This window comes from Bubalus bubalis, chromosome 18, assembly GCF_019923935.1.
Source record: "Bubalus bubalis isolate 160015118507 breed Murrah chromosome 18, NDDB_SH_1, whole genome shotgun sequence".
In the NCBI taxonomy this organism is placed as follows: domain Eukaryota; kingdom Metazoa; phylum Chordata; class Mammalia; order Artiodactyla; family Bovidae; genus Bubalus; species Bubalus bubalis.
In genome coordinates this window covers 25,081,286-25,106,212 of record NC_059174.1, presented here as the reverse complement: position 1 = coordinate 25,106,212, position 24,927 = coordinate 25,081,286, and the positions used below count along the sequence as shown (strand labels likewise).

General features: G+C 54.0%; 2 protein-coding genes across 11 annotated transcripts; one reads left to right on the top strand and one right to left on the bottom strand.

Annotated features, from left to right (window-relative positions):
• Positions 1–3,652: 3,652 nt before the first annotated feature.
• Positions 3,653–16,159, top strand: DOK4 (docking protein 4). 9 transcript variants are annotated; one of them, XM_025268715.3, is made up of 9 exons: positions 3,657–3,814; positions 9,230–9,481; positions 12,856–12,963; positions 13,122–13,236; positions 13,505–13,624; positions 13,714–13,903; positions 14,566–14,704; positions 14,865–14,988; positions 15,106–16,159. In XM_025268715.3, the coding sequence occupies exons 2-9, from the start codon at positions 9,416–9,418 to the stop codon at positions 15,222–15,224; spliced, it is 981 nt and encodes a 326-aa protein (XP_025124500.1). In that variant the 5' UTR covers positions 3,657–3,814; positions 9,230–9,415; the 3' UTR covers positions 15,225–16,159. The 9 variants fall into 9 exon arrangements, with proteins under 9 accessions (XP_044787850.2, XP_044787844.2, XP_025124500.1 ...); XM_044931915.2 differs by having other exon boundaries at positions 3,653–3,814; positions 9,233–9,481; positions 14,865–16,159; XM_044931909.2 differs by having other exon boundaries at positions 3,653–3,814; positions 14,865–16,159.
• A 359-nt stretch (positions 16,160–16,518) lies between these two features.
• POLR2C (RNA polymerase II subunit C) lies at positions 16,519–24,876 on the bottom strand. Of its 2 annotated transcripts, XM_006059054.4 has the most exons (9): positions 24,716–24,875; positions 24,488–24,537; positions 21,994–22,062; positions 21,802–21,854; positions 19,040–19,168; positions 18,635–18,686; positions 18,336–18,504; positions 18,114–18,188; positions 16,519–17,538 (listed from the first exon to the last, which is right to left on the bottom strand). In XM_006059054.4, the coding sequence occupies exons 1-9, from the start codon at positions 24,799–24,801 to the stop codon at positions 17,394–17,396; spliced, it is 828 nt and encodes a 275-aa protein (XP_006059116.1). In that variant the 5' UTR covers positions 24,802–24,875; the 3' UTR covers positions 16,519–17,393. The 2 variants fall into 2 exon arrangements, with proteins under 2 accessions (XP_006059116.1, XP_025124504.1); XM_025268719.3 differs by lacking the exon at positions 18,114–18,188 and having other exon boundaries at positions 24,716–24,876.
• Between the last annotated feature and the right edge of the window lie 51 nt (positions 24,877–24,927).

The window sequence follows — 24,927 nt, the reverse complement described above, 5'->3', positions numbered from 1 at the left end:
GATAGTAAAGAATCTGCCTGCCAATGCAGGAGAGCCAGGTTCAATCTCTGGGTCAGGAAGATTCCCTGGAGAAGGGAATAACTACCCACTCCAGTATTCTTGCCTGGGAAATCCCATGAACAGAGAAGCCTACGGGGCTACACAGTCCATGGGGTCACAAAGAGTTGGACATGATTGAGCAACTAACGCTTTCACTTTCATAGATAAGATTATTCTAAAATATGTAAAGGCAAAGGAGATAAAATAGCTAAAACAGTTTTCAAAAAGAATAAAGTGAGAGGACTCAGTTTACCTGATTCTCAAGACTTATTGCGTAGCTTCAGTAATCAAGCCTTTGTGCTATTAGCCAAGAAATAGACACATAAATCAACAGAACAGAACAGAAAACTCACAATGGATCCAACTGATTTTTTATAAAGTTGTAAAAAGAATTCAATGGCATAAAGAGAAGGAAACTTTTCAACAAATGGTACTGGAACAACTGGACATCCATGGGTCAAAGGGGGTGGGGAAACACAACATCAACCCAAGTCTCATATGTTCTACAAAATTTAACTCAAAGTGGATCACAGACTTAAAGGTAAAACATAAAATGATCTAACTTTTAGAGTAAAACACAGGAAAAAGTCTTTATGATCAAGGGCTAAGCGAAAAGTTCTTAGACTTGGCACTGAAAGCACAATTTATAAAAGGAAAAACCGATAATTTGGACATCACTGAAATTAAATTTCACTTTGTGAAACCGTTTTAAGTGGATGAAAAGACAAGCTACAGACTGGGAGAAAATACTTGTAGACCACATATTTACAAATATGTGGACAAGGACTAGTATCTAGAATATATAAAGAACTCTCAGAACTCAACATTAAAAAAGCAAATTTTCAGATTAGAACATGGGCGAAAGACATGAAGATTTCACTGAAGAAGATACACAGATGGCAGATAAGCACATGAACATATTTTCAACATTAGTCAGTAGAGAAATGCAAATTAAAACCACAACGAGATATCCCTATACACTTATCAGAATGACTTGAAAAGAAAAAGAGTGATAACAACAAATGGTGGCAAGGATGTGAAGAGATGAGGTCACCAAATTATACATTGCCAGTGGGGATGCAAAATGGTACAGCCTCTGGAAAGCAGTGCAGCAATTTAACCTAAACATACAATTGCCATAAGACCCAGAAGTTGTGCTCCTAGGCATTCGTCCCAGAGCAGTAAAGATTTATATTCACACAAAAACCTATACATGAATGATTATAGCAGCTTTATTCATCACAGTCAAAAACTGGACCAGACATCCTTCAATGGGTGTGCAAACAAACAAACGGCAACACATCCATGCCATGGAATATTATTTGGCAATGAAAAAGACAAACTATTAATACAGGAAACAGCTTGGATGGTTCCCCAAAGAATTACACTGAGTTAAAAAATAAAAATAAAAAAGCCAGTCCCCAAAGATTACATACTTACAATTCTGATTTTACGACATTCTGGAAAGGACAAAAGTACAGAAATAGAGAACAGATTAGTGGCTGCCAGGGTTAGAGGGGGTAAGGTGGGAAGGGAAGTGGGTTTGGCTGTAAAAGCCCAGCAGGGAGGATCTTGTGTGATGGAAATGTTCTGTACCTTGAACATGCTATAGTTGTGATACTGTTCTCAGTTTTGCAAGATATCATGAAGCTAGGTAAAGGCACATGGATTCTCTCCATAACTTATAACTGCATGTGAATCTTCAAATATCTCAAAATAAAAAAGTTTAATTAAAAAAATTAGGTGACAGTACTGCAGACAGAGAGTGCATCGGGGAAAAATTAAGAGAATGAGAGAAGGAAGAAGTTTGAGAAACCCTACTCTAGAAAAGATGCTTTTTTATTATGAAAACTCTCTTGGTGGTTATTGTTGGCCAAAACTCCTCCAAAGGTTTTTTGTTGTTTAGTCGCTCAGCTGTGTTTGACTCTTGTGACCCCATGGACTCCTCCAGTCTCCTCTATGCATGGGATTTCCCAGGCAAGAATACTGGAGTGGGTTGCCATTTCCTTCTCCAGGGGATCTTCCCAACCCAGGGGTCGAACCCACATCTCTTGCATTGCCAGGTTCTTAACCACTGAGCCACCAGGGAAGACCCCTCCAAAGGTTACTGGTGGTAAAAAGAGTTTGCTGTGATGAATCAAGTGCTGGAAGCTTTACGAGCTGTGGTTTGAAGCAAAGCAGGTGGGGTCAAGTTTGAAAGAATCATAGGGAGGTCAGGAGGTCAAGACCCAGGCCAGCTTAGCTGGCAAGGACAAGATGAACGTGGTCCCCTCCTCCCCCTGGCAGCGTGGGACTGGTTAGCTCAGGACCAGGGTGGAGGCTGCTAGGAGCCCTTGAGGCTCCCTTGGTGGCCACTGGCATGAGAGTGGCCACCCTAGGAAGTATTCAGGGGAAGGCAAGCAGCCCCCTAAGAAGTCCTGTGGGCCAGATTTAGACTGAGGCCCAGTGATTAGAAGGCAAGGGCATGGGATCCATGAGTGCATGCTGTGGTTCTTGGACCCTTGGTGCCTTGGGCTCTCCGCTCAGAGAAAACCTGGTCAAAGGTTAGACTGGGAAGCATTTTCATGTTTAAGGATTTCAGCTGTTCAGGTGTGGCCTCTTGTTTTGTTTCGTGTACTTGGTGTAAAGCAGTGTTTAACGTGCATCAGAGTCACCTAGGGGCTTGTTAAAACGCAGATTTCTGGGCACTAAGCCTAGAGATCCTGATTTCACAGGTCTGGGCTGGGGTAGGGAATTTGCTTTTCTAACAAGTTTCAAAGTGATACTGATGCTGACCCTTCACTCTGCAAACCACTGGTGTTAAAGGGTGCAGACCAGAAAACCAGAGGGGTGACAGAGTCCCACCCCTGGGGAGGCCCTAGGCGACCTCTGCATGCTTGCCTGGCACAGCTTATGCAAGCCTGCGGTTTGTGATTCCAACCGGGCAGTAATTAGACTGACGAGCTGTGAGGTGAGTGCTGGGGGGGGCGGTGATGGTGGGCCATGGGATTTAGAAAAGTCTCAGGGAGATGCAGGATGGGAGTACTGGGTGATTAGAGGGTGGTGTGGAGGCTGGGGAGGAAGGAGAGGCTCGCCTGCTAGGGGAGCTGACAATCTGGGTGAGAGGCGCTCATGCAGCTACTCCATTGTGCGGGTGCGGTGGGGGGTGCTGGAGAGGGGCGATAGGGGGTCCCTGGGGGTGGGGGGTCCTCCGGAAGGCTAGACTGAGAAGGGCCCATGGAGTCCTCTAGGGGATAGGGGAGCAAGGAATGTGTGTATGATTCCTATAGAAATGGAGAGAGGGTGGTAGAGATCTGGGGACCGGGAGCTGATGTGGAGTTCAGATTTCAGGGGCTGAGAGGCGATGTGAGACTGCGACTGGGGGCCCAGGAAGGGAAGGTGAGGCTGAGCCGGGGGTGAGGAGGGCCACCTGATGGGGCCCGCGGAGGCAAGCAGGGAATGGCGGCGGGGGTGGAGGTGGGAGGAGGCGGGGAGGGCAGGGAAGCCGGGGCAGAAGTTGGTGTCCCTCAGCTCAGAGGAATACGGCGGGGGCGGGCCGCCAGGGGGGACGGGGCGGGGCGGAGCGGCGAGGCTGAGCCGGGCGGCGGGGCGGCTCCGCGGAGTCCCAGCCGGAGCCAAGCTGGACGGCCGCGCCTCCCTCACCGTCCCCGCCCGGAGCCCGGCGCCGCCGCTGCCCCGCCGCCCCGCCGCCCCCGCCGGTCGAGCCGTGACGCGGGCATGAGCCTGGCCTGCCGCCCGCTGAGCCAGCGCCCCCAGCAGGGGCCGCGGCTCCCAGGTAACTAGTGGGGCGCAAGGCGGGGAGGGGGCCTCAGGTCGCGCAGGAGCCCTCCAGACCCTCGGCGACTCCCCCGTGAGGACTCTCCAAGCCTATGGGACCTTCCTACCCCGTGGGGGTCCTCACGGGTCCACTTCCAAAAGCCAACCCCAGCCCCCGGAACTACCCCTTGAGCCCCGCCTTCCCCCAGCTCTCTTCTCCAGGGGACCCCAGGTCAGGGCTTGACCTCACACCTACCCAGCACCTACCCTACACCTACCCATCAAAGGAGCCCAGGCCCTTGTGCTCCCTGGCCCTGCCATCTCGAAGGGGCACAGCTCAGCTCATCATAGCTTGCCTCCGCGCACCCTTTCTGCTCTCATGGCCTCCTACTCTCTCAGTACCCCCCGCCCCTAAATTCCTAGAGACTCTCCAACTCCCCCACCGTCCACCCCACCTACAGATGATTTCTGCCCTATAGCTTAAACTCGCAGCCAGCTGCCTGCTTTTGTTGATTGTTTCTGCCTGTTCCTGGGATCCTGTTCACTCTCTCCTCCAGGGCTCCCAAAGTGTGGCTTCCCGTTAAATGCTTGCTGTCACTGCAGAGGGGTATGAGCAGAGGCCGGCACCTGGGCCATATCCCAAGCTGTGGCTGCGTGGCTGTTGCCAGGAGACTCAGATGGAGGATTTCGGGTGTAGGGGTCTAAGAGTCAAGGGCAGTGACGGGCGGGCAGGATCCACAGTAGCAATTTGAGGCTGGGCTTATTTAGTGCAAAGTCCTTTTTTGCCCCTTTCAAGAGATGTGGCTCCAGTGCAAGCCAGTCCTGTCCCCCAGCTGGCATGGGTCTCAGGAGCTGTGCCCCCAGTTGCTTGTCCTTCTGAGCATGGGCAATGGCTACTTCTAGCTCTTCTCTCCCAGGCAGGGCAGCAGAGCTAGGCATGATCTCACCCAACAACCAGGGCCACGCTGGGGCCACCCAGCCAGGCCCGGACATGGGGTGAGCAGTGCTGTCTCCCCTGGGTCAGCTCTGAACCAAACTGTGGGTCCGGGGCCCAGGGAAATGGGAACCCACCGCTGCCCACATGTCTTTGGAAGCTGAGCTGGGTCTGACCAGGTGGATATTGGTGGTGGTGGTGGTGGGAGAAAGGATGAAGAGGACAAAACAAATCCTGGAGATAATTACAGTTTTCAGCCCCCATATACTGAGTACTTACTCTGCACTCAGCAGTAAAGACTCCACCAGCAATGCAGGAGATGTGGGTTTGATCCCTGGGTTGGGAAGATTCCCTGGAGAAGGGAATGGCTACCCACTCCAGTATTCTTGCCTGGGAAATCCCATGGACAGAGGAGCCCAGCGGGCTACAGTCCATGGGGTTGCAAGAGTCGGACACGTCTGAGTGACTAAACAACAACACTCTGCACTGGGCACCATTCTAGGTGCTAGGATGGAGCTGTTAATTAGAGTAGGCTTAGCCATCAGGGAGCTGACATTCTAGGATGTTGTTGGAGACAGTGGCCAAGCAAACCAGCAGATGAAGAGGTAGAACCTGTGGGGATATGTGGGGAGAGTGGAAACTGGGTGTGGTGGTAGAGGCTGACTGGGGGCTCCCTTTGGCCAGGGTGGTCAGGGAAGGCCTCTCTAAAGTGATGGTCTTTAAACTGATGCGGTAGAATGAACCTTGGACCATCTGAGGGAACAGTGTTGTATAGGCAGGGAACAGCAAGTGCAGTGATCCGCATGGGTAGGAGTTAGGCATGTTGAGGAACATCCCCCCCCCGCCCCCGCCGCCTGGCAGGGGGGAGATGAGGCCAGAAGGGTGGGCGGGGGACTGGAGGAAGACCAGCGGCAGTGGTCTGGAGACATAGCACCACCTTCCTGGCTGGAGGGCCCAGAAGACAGTGACTGTTCTGATGTCTTTTTCTGCCAGTCTTCTCTTCCCAGTTGGTTTTGGATCTGACTTTGCCACCCACTTTCAGTCCTGCGGTGTTTCAGGTGGTGGTTGCTTGTGAGGATTTGCAGGGGTGGAGGAGATCAGGGATGGGGCGCTCCGGGGAAGGGAGGACCTCCTCCCGGCCCCTGATAGCCATCACATGTGGGTAGAGAGAACCAGGTTGGGGTGGGGGATGGGAAATGTCCCTGGTGCTGGAGACAATCCGGTCGATAGGATCTTTGCCAGCGGGTGGAGACAGCGAGCCGTCAGTGAGCCGGGGTCCAGGCAGGGCTGTCCCCAAGCCCTGATAAGATCCGATCTGTTGCGGGCTGGGGAGGCCCAGCCAGGCCGACAGCCACTCCGGCTCAGCCATTGGTTGCCAGCAGCAGCAAGTAGCGTTTGTTCTGGAGCCAAGCCTCCAGGCAGAATCTGGGTGCAGGGAGGGAGTGCTTAGACGGCTGTCCCACGGGGTAGGTGGGCAGTGGCCCCGCCCCACCCCTCTGCTGGGCACCAGGGAGTCTCCTACCCATTCCGCACAGGACGCCTGCTCTTCCTGGGAGAGGGGGACATTTCAGAGTCCAGCTGTCTCTGGAGGAGCCAGTGGTGTCCTGGTCGGGGGCAGGTACCATTTGTGGCTGAGCAATCACATTGATGCTAGGCTGGGAGGAGGAATGGGGGTCCTTACTCCTTCCCTGTTGAGGAGCTGTGTTGAGGGGGTGCTGGACACCCTGCTTAGCCTCTCAGAGTGCTCAGAGCTGACCTTACAGACCTGAGACCACAGTTAGTGGGGCATCTTTCCCTGCTGCAGGCTTATGAGCGCCAGAGCTGCTGGGGGTTCAGTAGTGATGGGGAAAGTGGCCCCCGTGCGGTAAGGGGAGGAGGGCTGCGGGGGCACCTTCCTGGTTCCTGCCTGCTGTGCTCAGCCCTCTGGCCATCTCTTGATGCCTGATTGGGTCTGCACAGGCTCAGCCAGGGGGCCGCGTCCTTTGGGGGATTTGTTGGTTCTGGGTACCCACCCCCCACCTTGATCCCATTGCTCATCAAATGTAAGTCTACCCATTGACCCTTCCCCCTCTCTCCCCGCCTCCCCAGCTCTCCTGTGCTGTATCACTCTGGGCCCCAGCTTGGGTCTTGCTCTTGCATATTTATTTGGAACCGAGTAAGGTCAGCACCACCTGTGACTCCAGGCCAGCATGAGCTGCCGGGCGCCCTGCCACCCAGGCTCTCCGTGGAAGGTTACTCTTCCCGCTGGTTTATTTCTAGGGCCTGGAGCCTAGGGCGGGGTGTGGACCTGTGGACAGACATGCCAGGGGTACTCCCGAGAGCTTGGCGGCTGCAGTCACTCAAGGGGTACGGCGGGGAAGGTAACGGGGAGAGGCAGGAAGGAGCAGGCCTGTGTTGGGCAGGTGGAAGGCTGGGCAGCAGCTCTCGAAATACAGACAGCCCTTTGGGTTTTCAAGGCAGACGCTCTTGGTCCAGCATGGGCAGGCAGGTGCCTAAGGATTCATTTCCTCATTTTAAATGGGCTAATTTATCTTTTTTTATTTTATTTTACTGGTGGGGAAATTGAGGCGCTGAGATGTTAAGCGGCTTGCCCAGGACCTCTTGACGTTAAGTGCGTGTTCCTGGCTGGGCCACATCCAAAGCTGCCCTGGATGAACCCCAGGCCCATGCGTGCTGGTCAGTGTGTTCTGAAAGGGGCCTTCCTTGCTCTGGACCCTCAGCCAGCGGCTGGCTGGCCATCATCTCAGAGGGGACTTTTACAGAGCTGGTCCTTGCTGGGGGGTCAAGGAAGCCCCAGATGGTGGAGACAGAGCTGGGAAAGCTTCTCTGAGTGCCAGCACCTGGGTCTGGCAAGGCTGTTGGGGGGGTGGAGGTCAGTACCAGGGAGGGACCCCACAGCCGACCTTACAGGAGGAAAACAGATCACTTGGGTGTGGCAGGGTCTTGGCCCCCAGGGAGCTGGGAGAGAAGGCGTGGATGGGCACGGAGGCCGCTGAGGGGTGCTGGAGGAGCTCTTGGGGTACACGGGGCATAGAGAGCATTACCCTCTGTGTCCCTTTGCCTGTTTGCATGTGCGCACTGGGGTAGTCACATCTGTTCCTTGTTAGGGACTCGACAGACAGGCCTCCAGAAGATTAATTAATGCCAAGCTGCTGGCAGCTCCAGCAGGACGCTTGCCCCAGGGTCCTGTCCTGGCAGCACAGATGCCCAGCTGACCCCAGCAATGCTACTACATTCTCATCCAGAGATGCCATGTTGCGGGCACAGCCCTGCCCCTGAGCCTGGGTGGCAGAGAAGGCTAAGGCGGTGGTGAGTGGCCAGAGCCAGGCGGCAGAGCATCCCATCCCCAGGCCCGCCTCCATCACCCGCTCTGGAACTTATTTGTCCCTGGCTGAAGCCTGGACTTGCTCTGTGACCCTGGCCACGCCGCCTCTCCTCTCTGGGCAGCTTGCTTTTCCCCAACCATAAAATGATCTGAAATGGACATTGGGCTGGGTCATCACTGAGACACCCCCCTCCACCAAGTCTGTGTCTTTGTTATCTGCCGACCTGCCTGATTCCAAGAGCCCCAGGTGGCACTCCTTTTCCAGCTGCATATGGACTTCCCCTTAGTCCCCCTCAATGTGGTCCAGCTGTGTCCTTTGCTCCCAGCCCAGGTGTTTGCTAGTTCTCCGTGTAATTAACTCCTGCCCCGGTCGAGGACACGGGACACCGAGAGTCCTGTCCAGACCCGGTGCCCTCACAGACCAACCCGGCCTTCCCAGCGCCAGGGCAAGGCAACCGCTTCGAGAGTGGCCACTGCCAGCCTGCCCAGCACATTCTTCAGGCTTATCTGCAGGCCCGTCCCATTGGACTCTGCCCTCCCACCCAGGAAGCAGCACCCAGACAGGCTGCTCAAGAGTTCCAGGGGGCGGGGAGAGCAGGGTTTGAGGGGACAGTTCTCAGACTCTTGCCTGGAGCTGGGGAGATCCAGGTATAGAACAGAGTGGGACAGAGGGCCTGGGGTGGTGGGGGGGCTGTCTGCTGAGACCGACGGGGTGGATCATCTAACCTTGGGGAGCATGGTCCCAGAATCTGTGCCATCTCCCAGGAGCCCGTCTCCTGGAAGGCTTCCTGCAGGGAGGTGCCCGCGCAGGAGGGGGGCTTGCTGGAAGCCTGCCCCTCAGCTGCAGCAGGAGCTAGGGCCCCGCCGGCAGCTCCCCAGCCACCTTTCCCTCTGCCCCCACCTCCACAGCAGGAGCCAGAGCCCATCCTCCCAGGAAGGGGTTAACCGTGTGAGGGAGGGGACTGGGCTAGACCATTTTCCTCGTAGAGGCCTCCACCTCGGGTTTTCCTGAATGGTTCTGCCGTCCTGGGGTGGGGAGGGAAGGGAAGGAAGAAGGGCGGGCAGAGGGAGGAAGGGAGGGGACGAGTATGGGTAGAGGAAGGAAAAAAAGATCGAGACGGCCAGGGGAAGAGAAAGATGTCACTGTCTAATCTCCCTGTCATTTTTATTTCCAGCAGGCGCCGGGCGAAGGAGCTGCTAGAACAATGCTGAGGCAGGCGAGGTGAGGAGCAGCTCTGGCAGCAGCCCCGTCGGAGGATCTTGAACAGGTGATCGGAGGAGCCGGGGAAACCGAAGCCACCTGGGCATCCCTCCCCTCGGTGCCTGAGAGAGACGAGCCTCAAAGACACGGTGGAGAAACCATGGCGACCAATTTCAACGACATCGTCAAGCAAGGCTACGTGAAGATGAAGAGCAGGAAGCTCGGGGTGAGCCACTTTCCAAGGGGCCCTGGGTCTGGCATCTGGGATGTCGGGGGTGCACGGCCACCCGCCGGTTCCCGGCCAGCCATCGTGCATTGCCGGTCTCTCGAGGTTTCTGGCCGGCGGGCTGCCTGGCATGTGCCTGGGCCCGGCTCTGCCCACTGCAGCCCCCACCCCAGCCCGGCTGGCTGGAGTCCCGGTGGCTGGGCCAGCGGTGGTGGCCGATGGGCAGGCGGCTCGCCTGCTATTGTTGAAGTTGTCGCCCGGGCAGCGGCTGGAAATGCCGGGCTGTATCTGAGCTGAGACCAGCTTGTCACTTCCCCTTGCCATCACCTCCTCATCTCCCCCTCCCCTCCCCTGGCCTCTTTTCTTTAAAGTACCTCGTCTCTCCTGCTTCCCGTGGCTTTCTGTGTACCGGCATTTATTTATTTTGTCTTTGGTTGTTGCTTCTACGGTTGAAGTATTGGCCAAGGAGAGTGGTTGGTTGTTGGGGGTAGGGCGGCGGTATAAGGGGCACAGAAGCTGGCATTTATGTGGTTTATGAATGAGCACCTGGGTGGGATGGCCCGTGGCACTGGGCCCAGCTGCTTTCCTCCCAGGTTTTGGGGGCTTGGAGGGCCTATGGAGATGAGGCCTCAGATGCACCTTTGCTGGGTGTGCACCCTCTCCCACCCCCTACTGCTGAAACCCCCCCCCAAAAGGCATGAGCAGGGGCCCCAGGGACCAACTTAATAATCTTGGTGAGGTTGTCCCAAGAGCTGCCTTTATTCCCTGACTCTCCCCGCTCTCTCCATTGAGGGGTCTCCCCAGTAAGATGGAAACCCTGACCCCTAAGATAGCCCAAGTCTTGTGTTTACCTGGGCCCCCTGCCCACCTTCCCCTCCCCCATGGCCTTGGTAGGAGTGGGGGTGCGATCTGACTTTCAAGGCTTCCTGGCTCAGCAGAGTGGGCTGGCGGAGGAGCTGGGCTCTGATACTCTGGGGCCCCTGCGTGGGTACCAGACAGAACAGGACTGGCCTTGCAGCAGGGTGGTTCTTGCGCCCCCTTCCACTCCTGTGGCCCTCACCCCAGGGCCCCTGTTGGGGGCTCTTCTGTCCAGGCAGGGGGCAGCCACTTAGCTGGTGGGCATGTTGGGGTCTTACCTGGATTTGGACTGTGTCCCAGCCTGGGCCTTGGTGGCCATCAGCCACTGTGTTCTTGCCCTGAGAGAAGGATGGAGCCCACTTGGAGCACAGAACGAGGAGAAAAGCTAAGGCTGAGTTGGGCAGGCAGGGGGCAGGGGCCCAGCTTCTAGTGTGGCTCCTCCTTCCCCAGGGCCCAGACCTGTCAGGGCCTTCAGGTCCCCAGGGGCCAGCTGGGCCGAGGGCCGGTCCAGAGCAGAGTTTCCCAGAAAGCCAAGGTGAGGTGGTCACTTGGGCTTAGAACCTGGCTGTTTCGGGGGAGGCCTGGGAACCTATGGCGGGCACAGTCAAGGGCAGGGTTTAGGAGCTGGGCTGTGGCCAGGCCCCGTCTGGAGTCACCCCCACTCAGGGAACTCAACTTGCCCCTGCAGATCTGCTGTGAGGGGCTGGGGCCACCGGGCCATTCTTGTCTCAGGCCAGCCATTCTTGTCTCAGCCCACAGAGGTGAGGGGGGGAAGGGCTGAAAGAGATCAGGAGCGGGCCCTCCTACCTGCCAGGGCTTTCCTCCCAAGGCAGAGCTGTGGCAGCCCGTTTCTGAAGCGCTGATCAAAGACCTGTGAGAAGTGGGGAAGGAGGGCTCTTGAGCACAGTGGCTCCCTGGGGCTCTGTGTTCGTGCGAGTGTGTGTGCGTGCGTGTGTGTGCATGTGTGTGTGTGTATCTTGTAACCAGGCAACCAGAGCGCTCAGGCCCCCAGGGCTTCTGCCCCTGCAGGCTGCACAGAGCCCCGCCTGGCAGGGCATATCTGAGTTGGCAGCATTCATGCATTCATTCATTCATTCATTCATCCATCCATCCATTCACGGTCCCTACACATGATCATTCACTTGTTCAGCAGGCTCTGTTCACCAGGCTACTGGGATGTGAGGATTCTGAGAATAAAATACAGTCTCTGCCCTAAAAGAGCTGCTCAGCTTAGAGCTGAGGCCTGCTGGGGTTTATGTGGACAGGCCGAGGGCTGAGCCAAGGTCAGGGGGGCAGGGACAGACATGTCTCCTGGAGTCTCCGGAGCCTGAAATAGCCTGGTGTGAGTTGCTTCTCAGGATGGAGACTGCCTCAGCCCACCGCACCCTGGGAACCTGCCTGCCGAGGACCTGGTGCCCACATAGCAGGGCAAAGAGGAGGGCCCCTCAGTCTCCATGCTGCCAGTGAGAGGAGCACTGGAGATTCCCGTGGAATGGCTCTGCCAGCCTTCTAGAGTGCTTGCTGAAAGAGTAGGTACACCCCAGCTGGACTTTGGGCTGGAAAAGAGCCATAGGAGGAAGAGTCAGAGGCCCAGGCAAGTGGCTAGGGCCACCAATGTGGCACCTCCCCGCTCCCTGGCTCCTTTGCCCCTCGGATGGGGTCTGGGAAGCTATAGAGAATTTAGGTGGATTTAGGCAAGGGTCACTAGCTGTGGTTGGGGCAAAGAGTGATGAACCTCACTGGGGAAGGCTCTGTGCTCTGGGGTGATTACAGGTTCCTGGCTCTGCTCCTTGACCTCTGAGAGCGCCTGGTTTTCCAGCTGGAGCAGGAAACTAATCCTGGTTCCCTTCATTCCCAGGATGGTCCTAGAGACAAGAGGGGGTGTTACCTACATCAAGAGCTGTCCCCTGGCTCTAAGAACAAGGGCTGTGGTGATGTGCAGGCTGGGAGCGGGCTCGGGCCTGATTCCTGTCCGCATGACATTGCCTCTGTCCTGGCCGGTGCTCCTGGGCTGAGCCTTAGCGCAGTGGTTTCCCAGTACGGCCTTGGCTCCAGGCAGCCAGTTTTAAATACCAGTTCTACCATTCATAAGCTGTTTACTCAACTCTTGGGTGCCTCAGATTCCATCTGTAAAGTGGAGATGATAATAGAACTGACCTCAAGAGTGACCCTGAGATTAAATGTGAGGAGTGCTAATAACAAAAAGCACAAATAGGAAGCACTCAATAAATGTTGGCTACTTAGATTAAACCCAGAGCTGAACTCATAGTAAACAGTAACTCAGGAGCAACTTTTATGGAGCCAGCCAAGAAATGACTGCCTTTTCAGTTTGGGGAGGGGTCTCTTCCCCAGGGTGGGGTGTCACACTGGTGTCAGCTGTCCCAGGTCTCCTGGGCCTGAGCCCCCTAGAAGGCTATGTGGCACTGCCCCTCGTGGTAGGCAGGGAAAACTGCAGGGTCACTTTGGCTGAGCTGGGAGTGGTCCAGGGTCCATCCCCCTGCCATCTCGCCCCACAGATCTACCGGAGGTGCTGGCTGGTGTTCCGGAAGTCCTCTAGCAAGGGGCCCCAGCGGCTGGAGAAGTATCCAGATGAGAAGTCTGTGTGCCTCCGAGGCTGCCCCAAGGTTAGGGGGCCTGGGCCCTAGCTCCCCAACCTGTAAGCAGCGATGATTGTTACTCAGAGTCCTGAGGGCCAACAGGACCTCCTGGGGGTGGCAGAGCTGCGGGGGATGTAGCGGGAGGTGCTTCACCCTGGCTGAGTCTCCTGTGGATGCCGTGCCAGGTGACAGAGATCAGCAACGTCAAGTGTGTCACACGGCTCCCCAAGGAGACCAAGAGGCAGGCAGTGGCCATCATATTCACTGACGACTCAGCACGGACCTTCACCTGCGACTCAGGTGAGGGGATGGGGCTGCAGGTGGTGTGCCGGTCAAGGTCCAGTTGGTAGGGGGCAGAGCCAGGCTAGCTCTCCTGACGGGGTGTGAGGTGTAGGGGAGGAGGGCGCTTTTGAGGGAGCCGCCCCCCAGGATGAGGTGGGCAGGCAGGCAGAGTCCACTAGCCTTGCCCTCTCTGCCTTGCGTGCGGGGACTACCCCAGCTGAAGCAGGTGGGGTGGGCTGCCGAGGGACCCTGGGTTGGCAGCATGATGAGATACTGTTTTCTCCAGAGCTGGAGGCAGAGGAGTGGTACAAGACACTCTCTGTGGAGTGTCTGGGGTCGAGGCTCAACGACATCAGTCTGGGAGAGCCAGACCTCCTGGCCCCAGGAGTGCAGTGTGAGCAGACAGGTGAGGCCTGGTGCTGGCACAGGGTGGGGGTGGGGGGACCTCCCCCCACCCCCCGAAAGCTCCAGGCCCTCTTGGCTTCTCCCCTCCAGATCGCTTCAATGTCTTCCTGCTGCCCTGTCCCAACCTGGACGTATACGGCGAGTGCAAGCTGCAGATCACCCACGAGAACATCTACCTCTGGGACATACACAACCCCCGCGTGAAGCTCGTCTCGTGGCCCCTCTGCTCACTGCGCCGCTATGGCCGGGATGCCACCCGCTTCACCTTCGAGGCTGGCCGGTAGGACCCACTCGCCTCCCTACCCTCCAGCCATGGTCTTGATGGTGGCTGCCACTCACTTGTGTTGGGCCCTGTGCTGAAAGCTCATTTATCGGCATAGCATCCTGAAGGGGAACATAATATTCCCATTTTACAGATGAAGAAATCGAGGCTCCCAGCAAGTACGTCAAAAGCTCAAATCAGATGCTGGCACTGGCACTGACCAGCTGTGTGATGGCAGACCTGTGTCTCAGTTTTCTTATCTGTCAAATGGGATAATAAAAGTACCTAGCCTCATACACTGGGTGATGATGGTGACTGGGTGTATCTTGAACTCTGGAGGAGCCTGCCTAGACTCCAATTCTGTATACTCCACCATGTAACTTTGGTTGTTACTTAGCTTCTGAATGCCTCAGTTTTCTCATCTATAAGATAGTTTGAGAAAAACTGTAGTAATGAGGAAACTAATCGCAACAGACCAGGTGGTGGAGAAAACAGAATGGATTAATTCTCGTAAAGCATTTAGACCACCACCGGGCCCATGGAAAATGTTCAGCACATTTGAGCTGGGTGGTCAGGCCCTCAGGTAACAGCCCTGCCTGTTCCCAAAGGAGAGCCTGACTGAGCATGTCACATACGTGGGACGCGCCCACCACCGTGCTCTCTGCTCCCTGTGTCCCCAGGATGTGTGACGCTGGAGAAGGGCTCTACACCTTCCAGACGCAGGAAGGGGAACAGATTTACCAGCGGGTCCACAGTGCCACCCTGGCCATCGCCGAGCAGCATAAACGAGTCCTGCTGGAGATGGAGAAGAATGTGAGGGTGAGGTTGCACACGTCTCAGTCCAGGGTAGGGGACGGCGGGCGGGCAGTCAGGACCGGGAGAATGCCAGCCGTCTCCAGCTCGTGTGTATGGCAAAGGCAGGCAGGGTCTTGGGCTGGCTGCCCCTGGGCTTAGCCGCTGACCCTTCTCTGCCCCACAGCTGCTCAACAAGGGCACAGAACATTACTCATACCCCTGCACGCCCACTACTATGCTGCCCCGCAGTGCCTACTGGCACCACATCACAGGTTCCCAGAACATCGCCGAGGCCTCCAGCTTCGCCGGTGAGTCACTGCTGTGCGTCACCCCCACCAGCCAGGAGGCTCTGTGGAGGACAAGGCATGCTGGGCAGGGGTCTTCTGTCCCGGGCCCAGGTCCTCAGCCTGCGTCTGTGTCCACAGGTGAGGGGTATGCAGCAGCCCAGGCCAGCTCAGAAACGGACCTCCTCAACAGATTCATCCTGCTAAAGCCAAAGCCCAGCCAGGGGGACAGCAGCGAGGCCAGGGCCCCTTCCCAGTGACGGCAGAGCTAGCGTGCCTGGACGACCGCTGGGGCTGCCTGCAGCGTCTCGTGGACGGCCTGCAGGGGCTGTGGGCCAGGAGCCCAGAGAAAGGGAGCAAGCCGTCCCTTCTCTGCCCCCAAGGGTGAGACTGGACCAAGGCAAAGGGCTGGCCATGCCACCTGAGCATGTGTGAGGGGCTGGAGCTACCATAGGACTATATACGGTTAATGATTTTAATATATATGGCTTATGACATTATTCTATATTAATAAGATTTCCCCCTCTGTCCCTCCCTGCCACCACATACACATTTTTTATCCCCATGACCAGGCCAGTCAGGGCTGTTTCTGAATGTGAGGGCGGTGGTTTTTCCTGTCCAAGGGGTACCAGCCCTCCTGCTTCGGGCCCGAGGAGGGAGAGTCCACACTCCCTGCGCCTGCTCTGGCTGCTGGCTTTCCCACGCAGCCCAAGGGTGGAGAAAGCAGGTGGCTTCTCGGTCCCTCTGGGCCTGGTGGCACAGGAAGGATCCGAGCTTACACTGTGCCACTCGGCAGCCTTGCACTTGGGAGTTTTACACAGAGGTGACATCTCGCCGACACCTCAGGTGAAAATCTGGTTTTAAAGTGGTTTCTGCCCAGGCTCTTCCTGCTTCGTAGGCGAGAAGACGCCCTGGGGGCAGGGTGCTGTTACCTCAGCCCAGGGAGAGTGGCCCTTCCCGAGCTCTCTCCTGCTCCAGGGCCAGGCCGGCCCCCAGGAGGACTGAGGGGTCGGGGGGAGCACCCTGCTGCCCCCTCACGGACCAGGTGGGCAGCGCTCCCATAGAGGGTGCCCCCCTGCCCTGTGTGGCCTCCCTCTGGCCAAAAGGACTCAAAAACCAAGACCGCCCCATTTCCTCCTCCCGACATGGTGCTGAGGCTCCCTGCTGAAACGCAATTAAAGCAATTGATTTTCTAGTGCTGGTATTTATTGACTACCGTGCAGAAGGGCTATCTTTCTACTCACATCAAACCTTTGGTTGTGTGTGTGTTGGGTTTTTTGTTTTTAATATTTTAGGGTTCTGATCTGTGGGAACAGACCCTGTTGTAAATAACCACTATTCGAGCCGTGGCAGGAGGATGGTAAAGCAAGAGGCCCCTCCAGACAGAGCCCTGGAGCCAGGGAGGGACTACGGCCCGTTCAGCTCTGAACCTGACCCAGGGAATAACCACCCCAGGAGTAAGCTAGCCTGAAGAAGGGCACCCAGAGGCCATGGGAAGGGAGGCAGAGCTGGCTGGCTCGGTTCGTGGCTCGATGACGCATGAAGGAGATTACGTACGTTGTGCTCTTTATTGCCAAAAATAAAAACTTTCAAAAGACAACTACTGTTAATAAATAACCCTTCCTTTCTGTACTAGATTTCCGGTTTTCTCCAGGCTTCTCCTGCCAGGCTGCCTAATTAACTGTGTTGGGTGTGTGCCTACCTACAGGGCTAAGGGCTCAAGGCCAGATCTTCATTAAGGTCCTTGTCCTCTCCCCCGCCCCCCACCACACACAAATTAAATCATCTGGCCATTGCTGGTGAAGATTGAAACTGATGGGTAGAGAACAAAATACAAGGTTTACTGGGGGGAAGAGGGGAATAGCCTGGGACTAACACTACTCTTAAGAGGTTCTCAAATTCAGGACATTTGAGAATCTGAGTGAAAGACCAATAGGGTGGCCGAGGCAGGGACTGGAAGGGCGCTCGGGCAGCCCGAGTCAGGATTCAGAGTCAGTCCCTACACACGAGCCTACAATGGTGAGCACTCCAACTCATGAACAGAAAGGGTTCAAAGTAAAGAGCTGAAATGACCCAAAGATGAGAGTCCGGCTCAGTGGTTGTCAACAGGGGAGCCCTATGGCCCCTGAGGCACACTGGGAGACAGGGTGGAAGGAGTGTTTCAGGGAGCATTGTTGCCGACCCACAGGCAGGCCCAGGGATGCTAAATGAAGGGGAAAACTGTCCTGCAGGCAATGGCAGTGGCGCCCCCGGTGATCTGTAACCGATCAAGGCTGGCATGGACCTATCCCTCCCTGCTGCTGCCTTGCTAATTGGTACTGAAGGCTTGCCAAGAAACTTGAGCAACAGCTGTCCAGTCCCCAGGAGCCAAAAAGAGTCTCAGAAGAGACCTGAAATCCAACTGTTTTGCTCCAACAGGTGAGCTGCAGCTAGTTTATGGTGAGGACGTCACTCTGGATCTCGTGGCTTAACTGGGTCTGTAAATCACTCAGCTTCTTCTTTAATCCAGAGAGGGCTGAAAGGACGATGGTCTCGGGGCGCAGAGAGCCACAAGACTCCACATTGTAGTAAAACCTGAGAGGCAAGAGTCCAGTGAGAGCCCTCCACAATGCATTCAGGCCAGCGGGCCCCAGCTTTGGCCAAGGGCCTCCCTACCTTCTAGGTCCTGACTCCTTTCTCCCCATGAATTTGACCTTGTCCCAGGGTTGACCTCCATCCAGCTTCTTAAAAACAGTGGTCCCAGCGCACTCTGTAGGACCTCAAGAGGGCCATAGCGGCCTCAAAAAGATACTGTGTGACAATCTCAAAACACTTGTGTACAGACACATTCCACACTGAGGGGAAGGAAGATAATAAGCAGTGCCACTGCTCCAGCGTTTTCAGCTTTGTCACTAGAAGGCTTTGGACAGTCTGGGGCCCTAGGTTTGATCTTATGTTGGTCTTTCTTTGGGGGCTGAATAATCACAAAAGGAACAGTCTGGATAACTGGAGGGCCCCCTTCTCCCAGTGACCAAAAGGGGGACTTAAAGGGGGTTCAGCAGTTACCAGCCCCTCCTCAGCTGAGGGGAACTGGACAGGAGGGAAAGGGGCTCCCTAACTCAGAGGCTGCACCAGACCTGTGACCTTCGAGTGCCAAACCAGAGTCTTACCTCTCTGGCTTGCCGTTGGGGTCGTAGGGTGCCTGCGACTCATCCTCATCCAGCTCTGAGTACTCACTCTTTGGCCTGAGGTCAAACAGAGGTCAGCACAGGGTTGCTATGGCCGCTTTCAGGGGACCTGTGTCTCCTAGTCAGGCTGCCCCATCTGGGTCACTAGGAGCCACTTCCAAACCCACCCACCCAGCCGGCCTTCAACTCCCACCAGGAACATACCATTCCTCTGGCTTGGGGTACACCGTGTGCCTCAGGGCATTGTCAGGGTCATACTCAAAAGCCACTCCTGCAGTTGGGTTCCACTTGGCATGTTCCTTGCCAAAGCCTTTTTTGGCATAGGCTCGCAGTCTCAGCTCCTGGCCCTTTCTCAGCTTGACAATGAGAATGTCTGTGGGGACAGGTGACAGTCAGTCGAGGGCCGGCAGAGGCACAGTTCTCCGGGTCTGACCTGCAGCCCATGGAAGACCAGACAACACGAGAGGCTGGGTCTGGTCTCTGCCTCTCTCGGGGTGCCTTACCGTCCTGCTCCACGTAGTCGTTGGGGTCATTATCTCGGTTCCTAGATGTCACCTGCAGGGAGTCCAAAAGAGGCATTTATTAGCAGCTGCTCATCTCACCCAGAAATCGTCCAGCACCTCCAGGGATCCCGTCTGTGCTGGTGACTGGCCTCTAACCCCTACAACCTCCTCAGTCAAAATAGTACCATGGTCTTCAAAAGGGTCCTAAGGGGGCAGAGGGCCCACAGCACCAATGTTTCTGCCCATCCTGGCAAGGGTCCAGAATCATTAGCACTTCTAAGCATCAGGCTCACATTAAGGCAAAGGGTAACACAGGGAAGTTGACATCTTCTAAGAATCCACCCCAATCTGGCCAACTGGAGCCAGGAGAACAGCAAAGGTCCCAACAGGGAAGGCCTTCCTGACCGGAATGACCCGGGGGCTGTTGGAGATGAGGTCTCGAGATGTGACGTGACGCGTCTGGTCTTCATTGCACCGCACGTCCAGAGTGAACTCCACCGAGCACTCAGGGCAGAACTCTTCACATGTGCAGTCCTGAGGTGGGAGAGAGACAGCAGTGAGTCTGTGGACAGACAGTGAAGTCTGGCTTGGCTCCCCCCTTCTAATACCCTGTCCTTGAAGGTTCTTCATCTGATGAAAGGGTGGACCACAGCCGCCAGTCTCTTGTCAGCTGTGTCCATCCACACACCACTCTTGGGCTGCTAAACGGCTCTTCCTCAGAGAACCAAGGCACTAACAGAGGAGGCTTTCAGCCCGCACAGTTCAGTACCCATGAGCTGGCGCTAGCTTGGGAATGCAATTACCACTTAAAACAATCTAGAAGACAATAGAAAAAGTACCTTTTAAGCTCCAGACTACTGACCTTTTCTAAAAAAGTTTCATACATTCACAAAAGCAGAGAAGGGTATAAGAGTCTGCCACCATGTAAGTATTGCTCAGCTTTAATAGTTCTCAAGTTTGCCATTCTTTAAACTGATTCTTGAAACACTCCCGTCTTAAGAGACTAGCTGCCACCATTTAACGTCAGGCAAGAAGAGAGCTACTAGAATGTAGTCAAGCAAACTGTTCTCCCCTCATATTAGTGAGGAAAATCCAAGCTACTTTTGATGTTTTCAAGACGATGAAGGAAATCTATGGGCCACACCTGGCCAGCCTGTAATCACACACAGGTGGGACAGGAAGGCAACCTAGACCCTCCAGATGGAATCACTCTTAGAAATATGAAATTAAAGAATCAAAATGTAATGGAAGACAAAAATATAAAAAGGTACTCAACCTAAAAAAAAAAAAGTACAATGAAAAGAGAAGAGTCTGTTCAAGGAGATCAAGAGACTAAAGAGGTGTGACAACCAAATGCAGTGCATGCATCACAGATCACAAACAGCCAATCAGGGGGAATTCCTTGGCAGTCAGTGGTTAGGACTTGCCCTTTCTCTGTCAAGTGTGGGGTTCAAACCCTGGTAGGGGAATAAGATCTGGTAAGCCAAGCAGTTCAGCCAAATAAAAAAAAAATTATGGACATTTTGAGTTTAACTAGGAAAGTCTGAATTTAGACTGTATATAGATAGTACAAATCCACACTTATTTTCTTAGGCATAATATTGTACTTAGGTAAGAAAATATCCTTATTTTTAGGACACACATGCTGATGTAGTTAGGGGAGAAATATCATGATTTCTGTAACGTTCTTTCAGATGGTTTAGCAAAAATCACAACATCTATATGAAACATAAAGCAAATATAGCAAAGTATCAACAACTGTAAATTAAAAGTGAAATGAGAATGAATATGTATTCTATTTTTAACTTTTCTGCAAATTTTAAGAAAACACAAATGAAAAATCCAGGCCATCTTTATTCAGTAAATGCAATACTAGAAAAAAATTTAATGGAAGAAACTGTTCAGTCACGGGGGATGCATATCTTTATGTAAGATATGGACTAACTGCTCTTCAATCGGTGGTACAACTGTCTTTACCAATATACATGATGTTTTATTTCTTAAAAACAGACTCTGGGGACATGAAGCAAAAATGATGAAATGTCAAAATGTGACAGGTGGTTTGGTGGCAGCACGCCTATTTGTTTTATTAGCTCCACACTTTGCTGTGTGCTCGAATATTTAAAAAAAAACACATATATGGACTTCCCTGGGGGCGCAGTGGATAAGAATCCACCTGTCAATGCAGGGGACACAGGTTCAAACCCTGGTCCAGGGAGATCCCACATGCGGTGGAGCAACTAAGCCCGTGCACCACAAGTACTGCTGAGCCAGCAGCAGCAACCGCTGAGCCCGCCTGCCGCAGCCACTGCAGCCCTTGAGCCTGGGGCCGGCGCCCGCAACGAGAAGCCCCCACAGTGAGAAGCCCGCACACTGCAACCAGGAGTACTCCTGCTCGATGCAAATGAAATAGCTCGAGCAGCAACGAAGACCCAGCACAGCCAAAATAAATAATTAATAAAACAAACAAATAGCAACACACATATACATTTACAAAATATATCAAATTAGCCATTAGCACACCAAAATGATGTGCCCCTGGGAATACCAGAAAAGGGGTTGATTCAGGACCACCGAAAGCCATCAAGAAGGAATACTCTCAAGCTGTCAACTAATGCAGCTCTGGTGAAAGGATGCAGGTAACCTGATCCTATCCTACACGTTCCCTAGTTCTGAGTCTGTTAATATATCATGGAAGTGGCAAACGTCACCCCAGAGGAATGGAGCCATGTTTCAGGAAGACAACCTATAGGGTGAGGCATACAGCTGGCAGACAGCTGCTGCTCTGCAGAACAGTTCTCACTCCCTCTGCTCCCTGTCCTCACCCGCTATCCTTCTGTTGATGCCCTTTAGCCTCCTAGGCCCCTGTCCCTGGGAAGAGATGCTCTGGAAAACATTGCACACCAGACGCTGAAGAGAAACAGCTCCATCCGTTCGGTATAAATGAGCATCCAGGTGTATGTCCCCTCTGGCTAATGAGACTCTCTGATGCCCCTTGAGCCTCATCAATCTGTGGTCCCATCAGAACCAAAGACCGATGCCTGCCTTGGGCTCCAGACAACATCTCCACGCTGTCTTTCTAAAAGCCGAAATCGAGATGGCAGCAAAAAATCTCCTTGGGAACTGAGTTCCCTGCCTCCCCCGAGCTCCCCAAGCACACAGCATACCCGGGAGTACTGCAACTTGTCCACAATGTCGTCACTGGTGAGAGGGATTAATCCTGGAAGACACAGAAAAGCACAATGAAGAAGGCAGGAGCCAAGCTAAAAGGAGTCCACAAGTCCCCTTTGGAGTGAGGACGCTTCTTCCTCTGAGACTGGCACAGCCCCCTCCCTTAACTCTCCAAACCCAGCACTCACCAAGTCTGTGAGCAATGAACTCGTCATGAAGGACAGAGGAATTGGCATCAATCTGAACCCAGTCAATTGCTAAAGAATGAAGGAAGCAGAAAAAGCAGACAGGCAGATTAGCCACCAAATTTTCCAGATTTAAAAATCATCTGAAAGTGTTAGTTGCTCAGTCATGTCTGACTCTTTGCAATCCCATGGACTGCAGCCTGCCAGGCTCCTCTGTCCATGGGATTCTCCAGGCAAGAATACTGGAGTGGGTTACCATGCTCTTCTCAGAGACTCTTCCCGACCCAGGGATCGAACCCCGGGGGCTTCCTGCACTGAGGCAGATTCTTTACCATCTGAGCTCCTCCAAATCATCTAGTGCGTACTAAATTGCAGAGGCCGAGTCAGGCTGCCAGAGACTCTGATTCCACAGCTCTGGAGTGGGGCCCAGGAAGCTGCATTTTAATAAGAACCACACACACACACCGCACCACACTTCCCTGCTCAGGCAGTTATGATGCAGAGTTCCCTGTTATTACCCCAAAAACACTGACCTAAAGATACCACGAGAATGGGAATGTGTTTCTTAGAGCTGAATATTTCTGTGGGAAGCACTTAAATCTGCTACTCATGCCAACACCAGTAAGAACACAAACTATTTGGGCACTTGAAAGTCGGACAAACCTCAGAGAAGTAACAAAGACTTATGGTCCACATCTCCTTTTGTGATATGACTAGATTACCCAAATTAATACTTGATTATCATTCAACCAAATCATGTTTACACAATTCCTTTAATGGGCAAGGCATACTAATCCCTACCAGCCATGAGCGAGGAGGAGAACTATAGTGTCACACACAATTGACTTAAACACACATTTACTCATTCATTCATAAATATCTGTACATAAACAATTAAATTCAGAAATCAAAGGGCAGTGAGACCAACTGTCCAATGAGGGGCAGACACTAGGAACAGAGGACCAGATATGACCAGACCCCCACCTGCTTGTCCTTCTGCTTCCTAAACCTGAGCCAAGAAAGGACTAAGAGCCAAGCTTTTCTGTCTCTGCCTTTCCTCCCAATGGCCTGCCTTTAACCTCTCCTGTGCAGGATTAAAAACCCTGTGAGTTTCCCATAAACCAGGACTTGCCCACCCTCTGTGATACAGAGATGAACACTCTCTCCCGGGAAGAAGCTACTCTCTCCTAGAACTCTGTCCATACTTCTCTTAAGACACTTTTCTTAATTGCGTTATATTTGTGTGCATCTTGCTTCCACTTCAAGCTTCAAAACTTCTTTGGGTCTTCAGATGTCTTAATTTCTGTATTCCTAACTGGGGTCTGGATTGCAAGAGGTGCTTCATGCTACTTGTGGGAAAAGTGGCGCTTGAATGTCAGTGTCTAAAGCACAACTGCCTCATTTTACTCATGATGAAACTAGGGTCCTGAGACCCCACGGGGTGACTAGGCAGAGAAGGAGAACCAGCACTCCAAGCTCTGAGTTGAAAAAGTCTCTGGGGGGTGGTAATGGTGGAAAAACTACAATGTCCTCTGCTTGCCAAACAATTGGCCTGTTTATCTCTTAGGAATTTGCACACTTGATGCAGTAACTGGCTTACATCTCTTTTTCCTAAACCAAACTCTGAGTTAACACTCAGAAAATATTTGTAGTATATCTGTAGACAGGCAGAACACTCAGTGAAGAGTGGCTGGAAGAAATGCAGAAACAGATCCTTTCTCCTCAAAGCGTCAAACCCACTGCAGCTATGGTTCTCCTTAAACCCTAAAAGAATCTGCCTGCAAATGCAGGAGGAGAGGGTCTGATCCATGGGTTGGGAAGATCCCCTGGAGGAGGAAATGGCAGCTCACTCCAGTATTCTTGCCTGGAGAATCCCATGGACAGAGGAGCCTGGTGGGCTACAGTCCATGGGGTCACAAAGAGTCGAACACAATTGAGCAACTGAAGATGAACTCCTAAAGAACCCTGTACTTTTCAGCTCTGCGTTTCCAGTGCCTAGCACCACTGTCTGGATGCTCCCGAAATGCAGCTGACGGAACAGATTCATATCTACCGGCACTGGAGACTCACTGACCACAAGGCACAGAGATTATTCCCCTTAATCGTTAACGTCGCCCTGACAACTATTAGCGTCCGAACACTAGAGAGGGGGCTGTAACAGAGTTCAATAGCTTGCCCAAGTTTCGCAGCGATAGTAAGTGAAAACAGTTTCTGAGTCCCAGTCCACAGGCTCCTGAGCCCATGCGATTCACCAACGCACGGAAAAGAATGGAACTAAATAAATAGCCCGTGGAGCCAGAGAGGTGGCCAGAATGGCCCTGGGCCAAGGGCCAAGGGCCCGATCAAGTCTCCAGCACGACTGTTCTCTTAGCGCCACCAGTCCGTCGAGCAAACCAAGGCTGGAGGCAGGAGCTGCAAGGTAAAGGGAGGGGTGGAGTGGGGGGGGGGGGGGGGGGAGAGGCCTGGTAGCCCTGGCAACGAGACTGGGGTCGCTTACCTATTATGGGCACCTCAGCGATGAAGACCCTCCGGATAGAATTTGCCACCCTGAGGAATGAAAACCAAGCGGCGTGTGGGTACCCCAGCCTCGACAGGCCGGGCTCGCGCCCCACCGTGCCCAAGCGGAAGCCCTGGCCCTGGAGCCAGTTCTGAAAAGACACGACGTCCCGCAGGCTGGGGCCCCCGGCTCTCCAGAACCGCCAACCTCTTCCCCCAGCAGTCTTACGCCAGGTCCGTGTTCTCGATGATGAACTTGACATTCTCGTCGGTGAGCTCCGTGATCCGCACTGTGGGCTGGTTGGCGTACGGCATCGCGCCCCACCGCTCGCTAGGCCTCTGGCGTCAGCTCTGCCGGGCCTGCGCAACTCCGCCAGCGGAAGTCCGTCAGCGGGGCCTCGCCACTGGCGCGGAGGGGCGCTCACAGCGCCGCTCACAGCG

Coding starts and splice junctions, on each gene's coding strand:
- DOK4 (XM_044931915.2), top strand. CDS start 9,416: ATGGCGACCAATTTCAACGACATCGTCAAGCAAGGCTACGTGAAGATG. Junction 9,482..12,855: donor TGAAGAGCAGGAAGCTCGGG/GTGAGCCACTTT, acceptor CTCGCCCCACAG/ATCTACCGGAGGTGCTGGCT. Junction 12,964..13,121: donor GCCTCCGAGGCTGCCCCAAG/GTTAGGGGGCCT, acceptor ATGCCGTGCCAG/GTGACAGAGATCAGCAACGT.
- POLR2C (XM_006059054.4), bottom strand. CDS start 24,801: ATGCCGTACGCCAACCAGCCCACAGTGCGGATCACGGAGCTCACCGAC. Junction 22,063..24,487: donor CGCTGAGGTGCCCATAATAG/GTAAGCGACCCC, acceptor TTCATTCTTTAG/CAATTGACTGGGTTCAGATT. Junction 18,189..18,335: donor TACCCCAAGCCAGAGGAATG/GTATGTTCCTGG, acceptor GTTTGACCTCAG/GCCAAAGAGTGAGTACTCAG.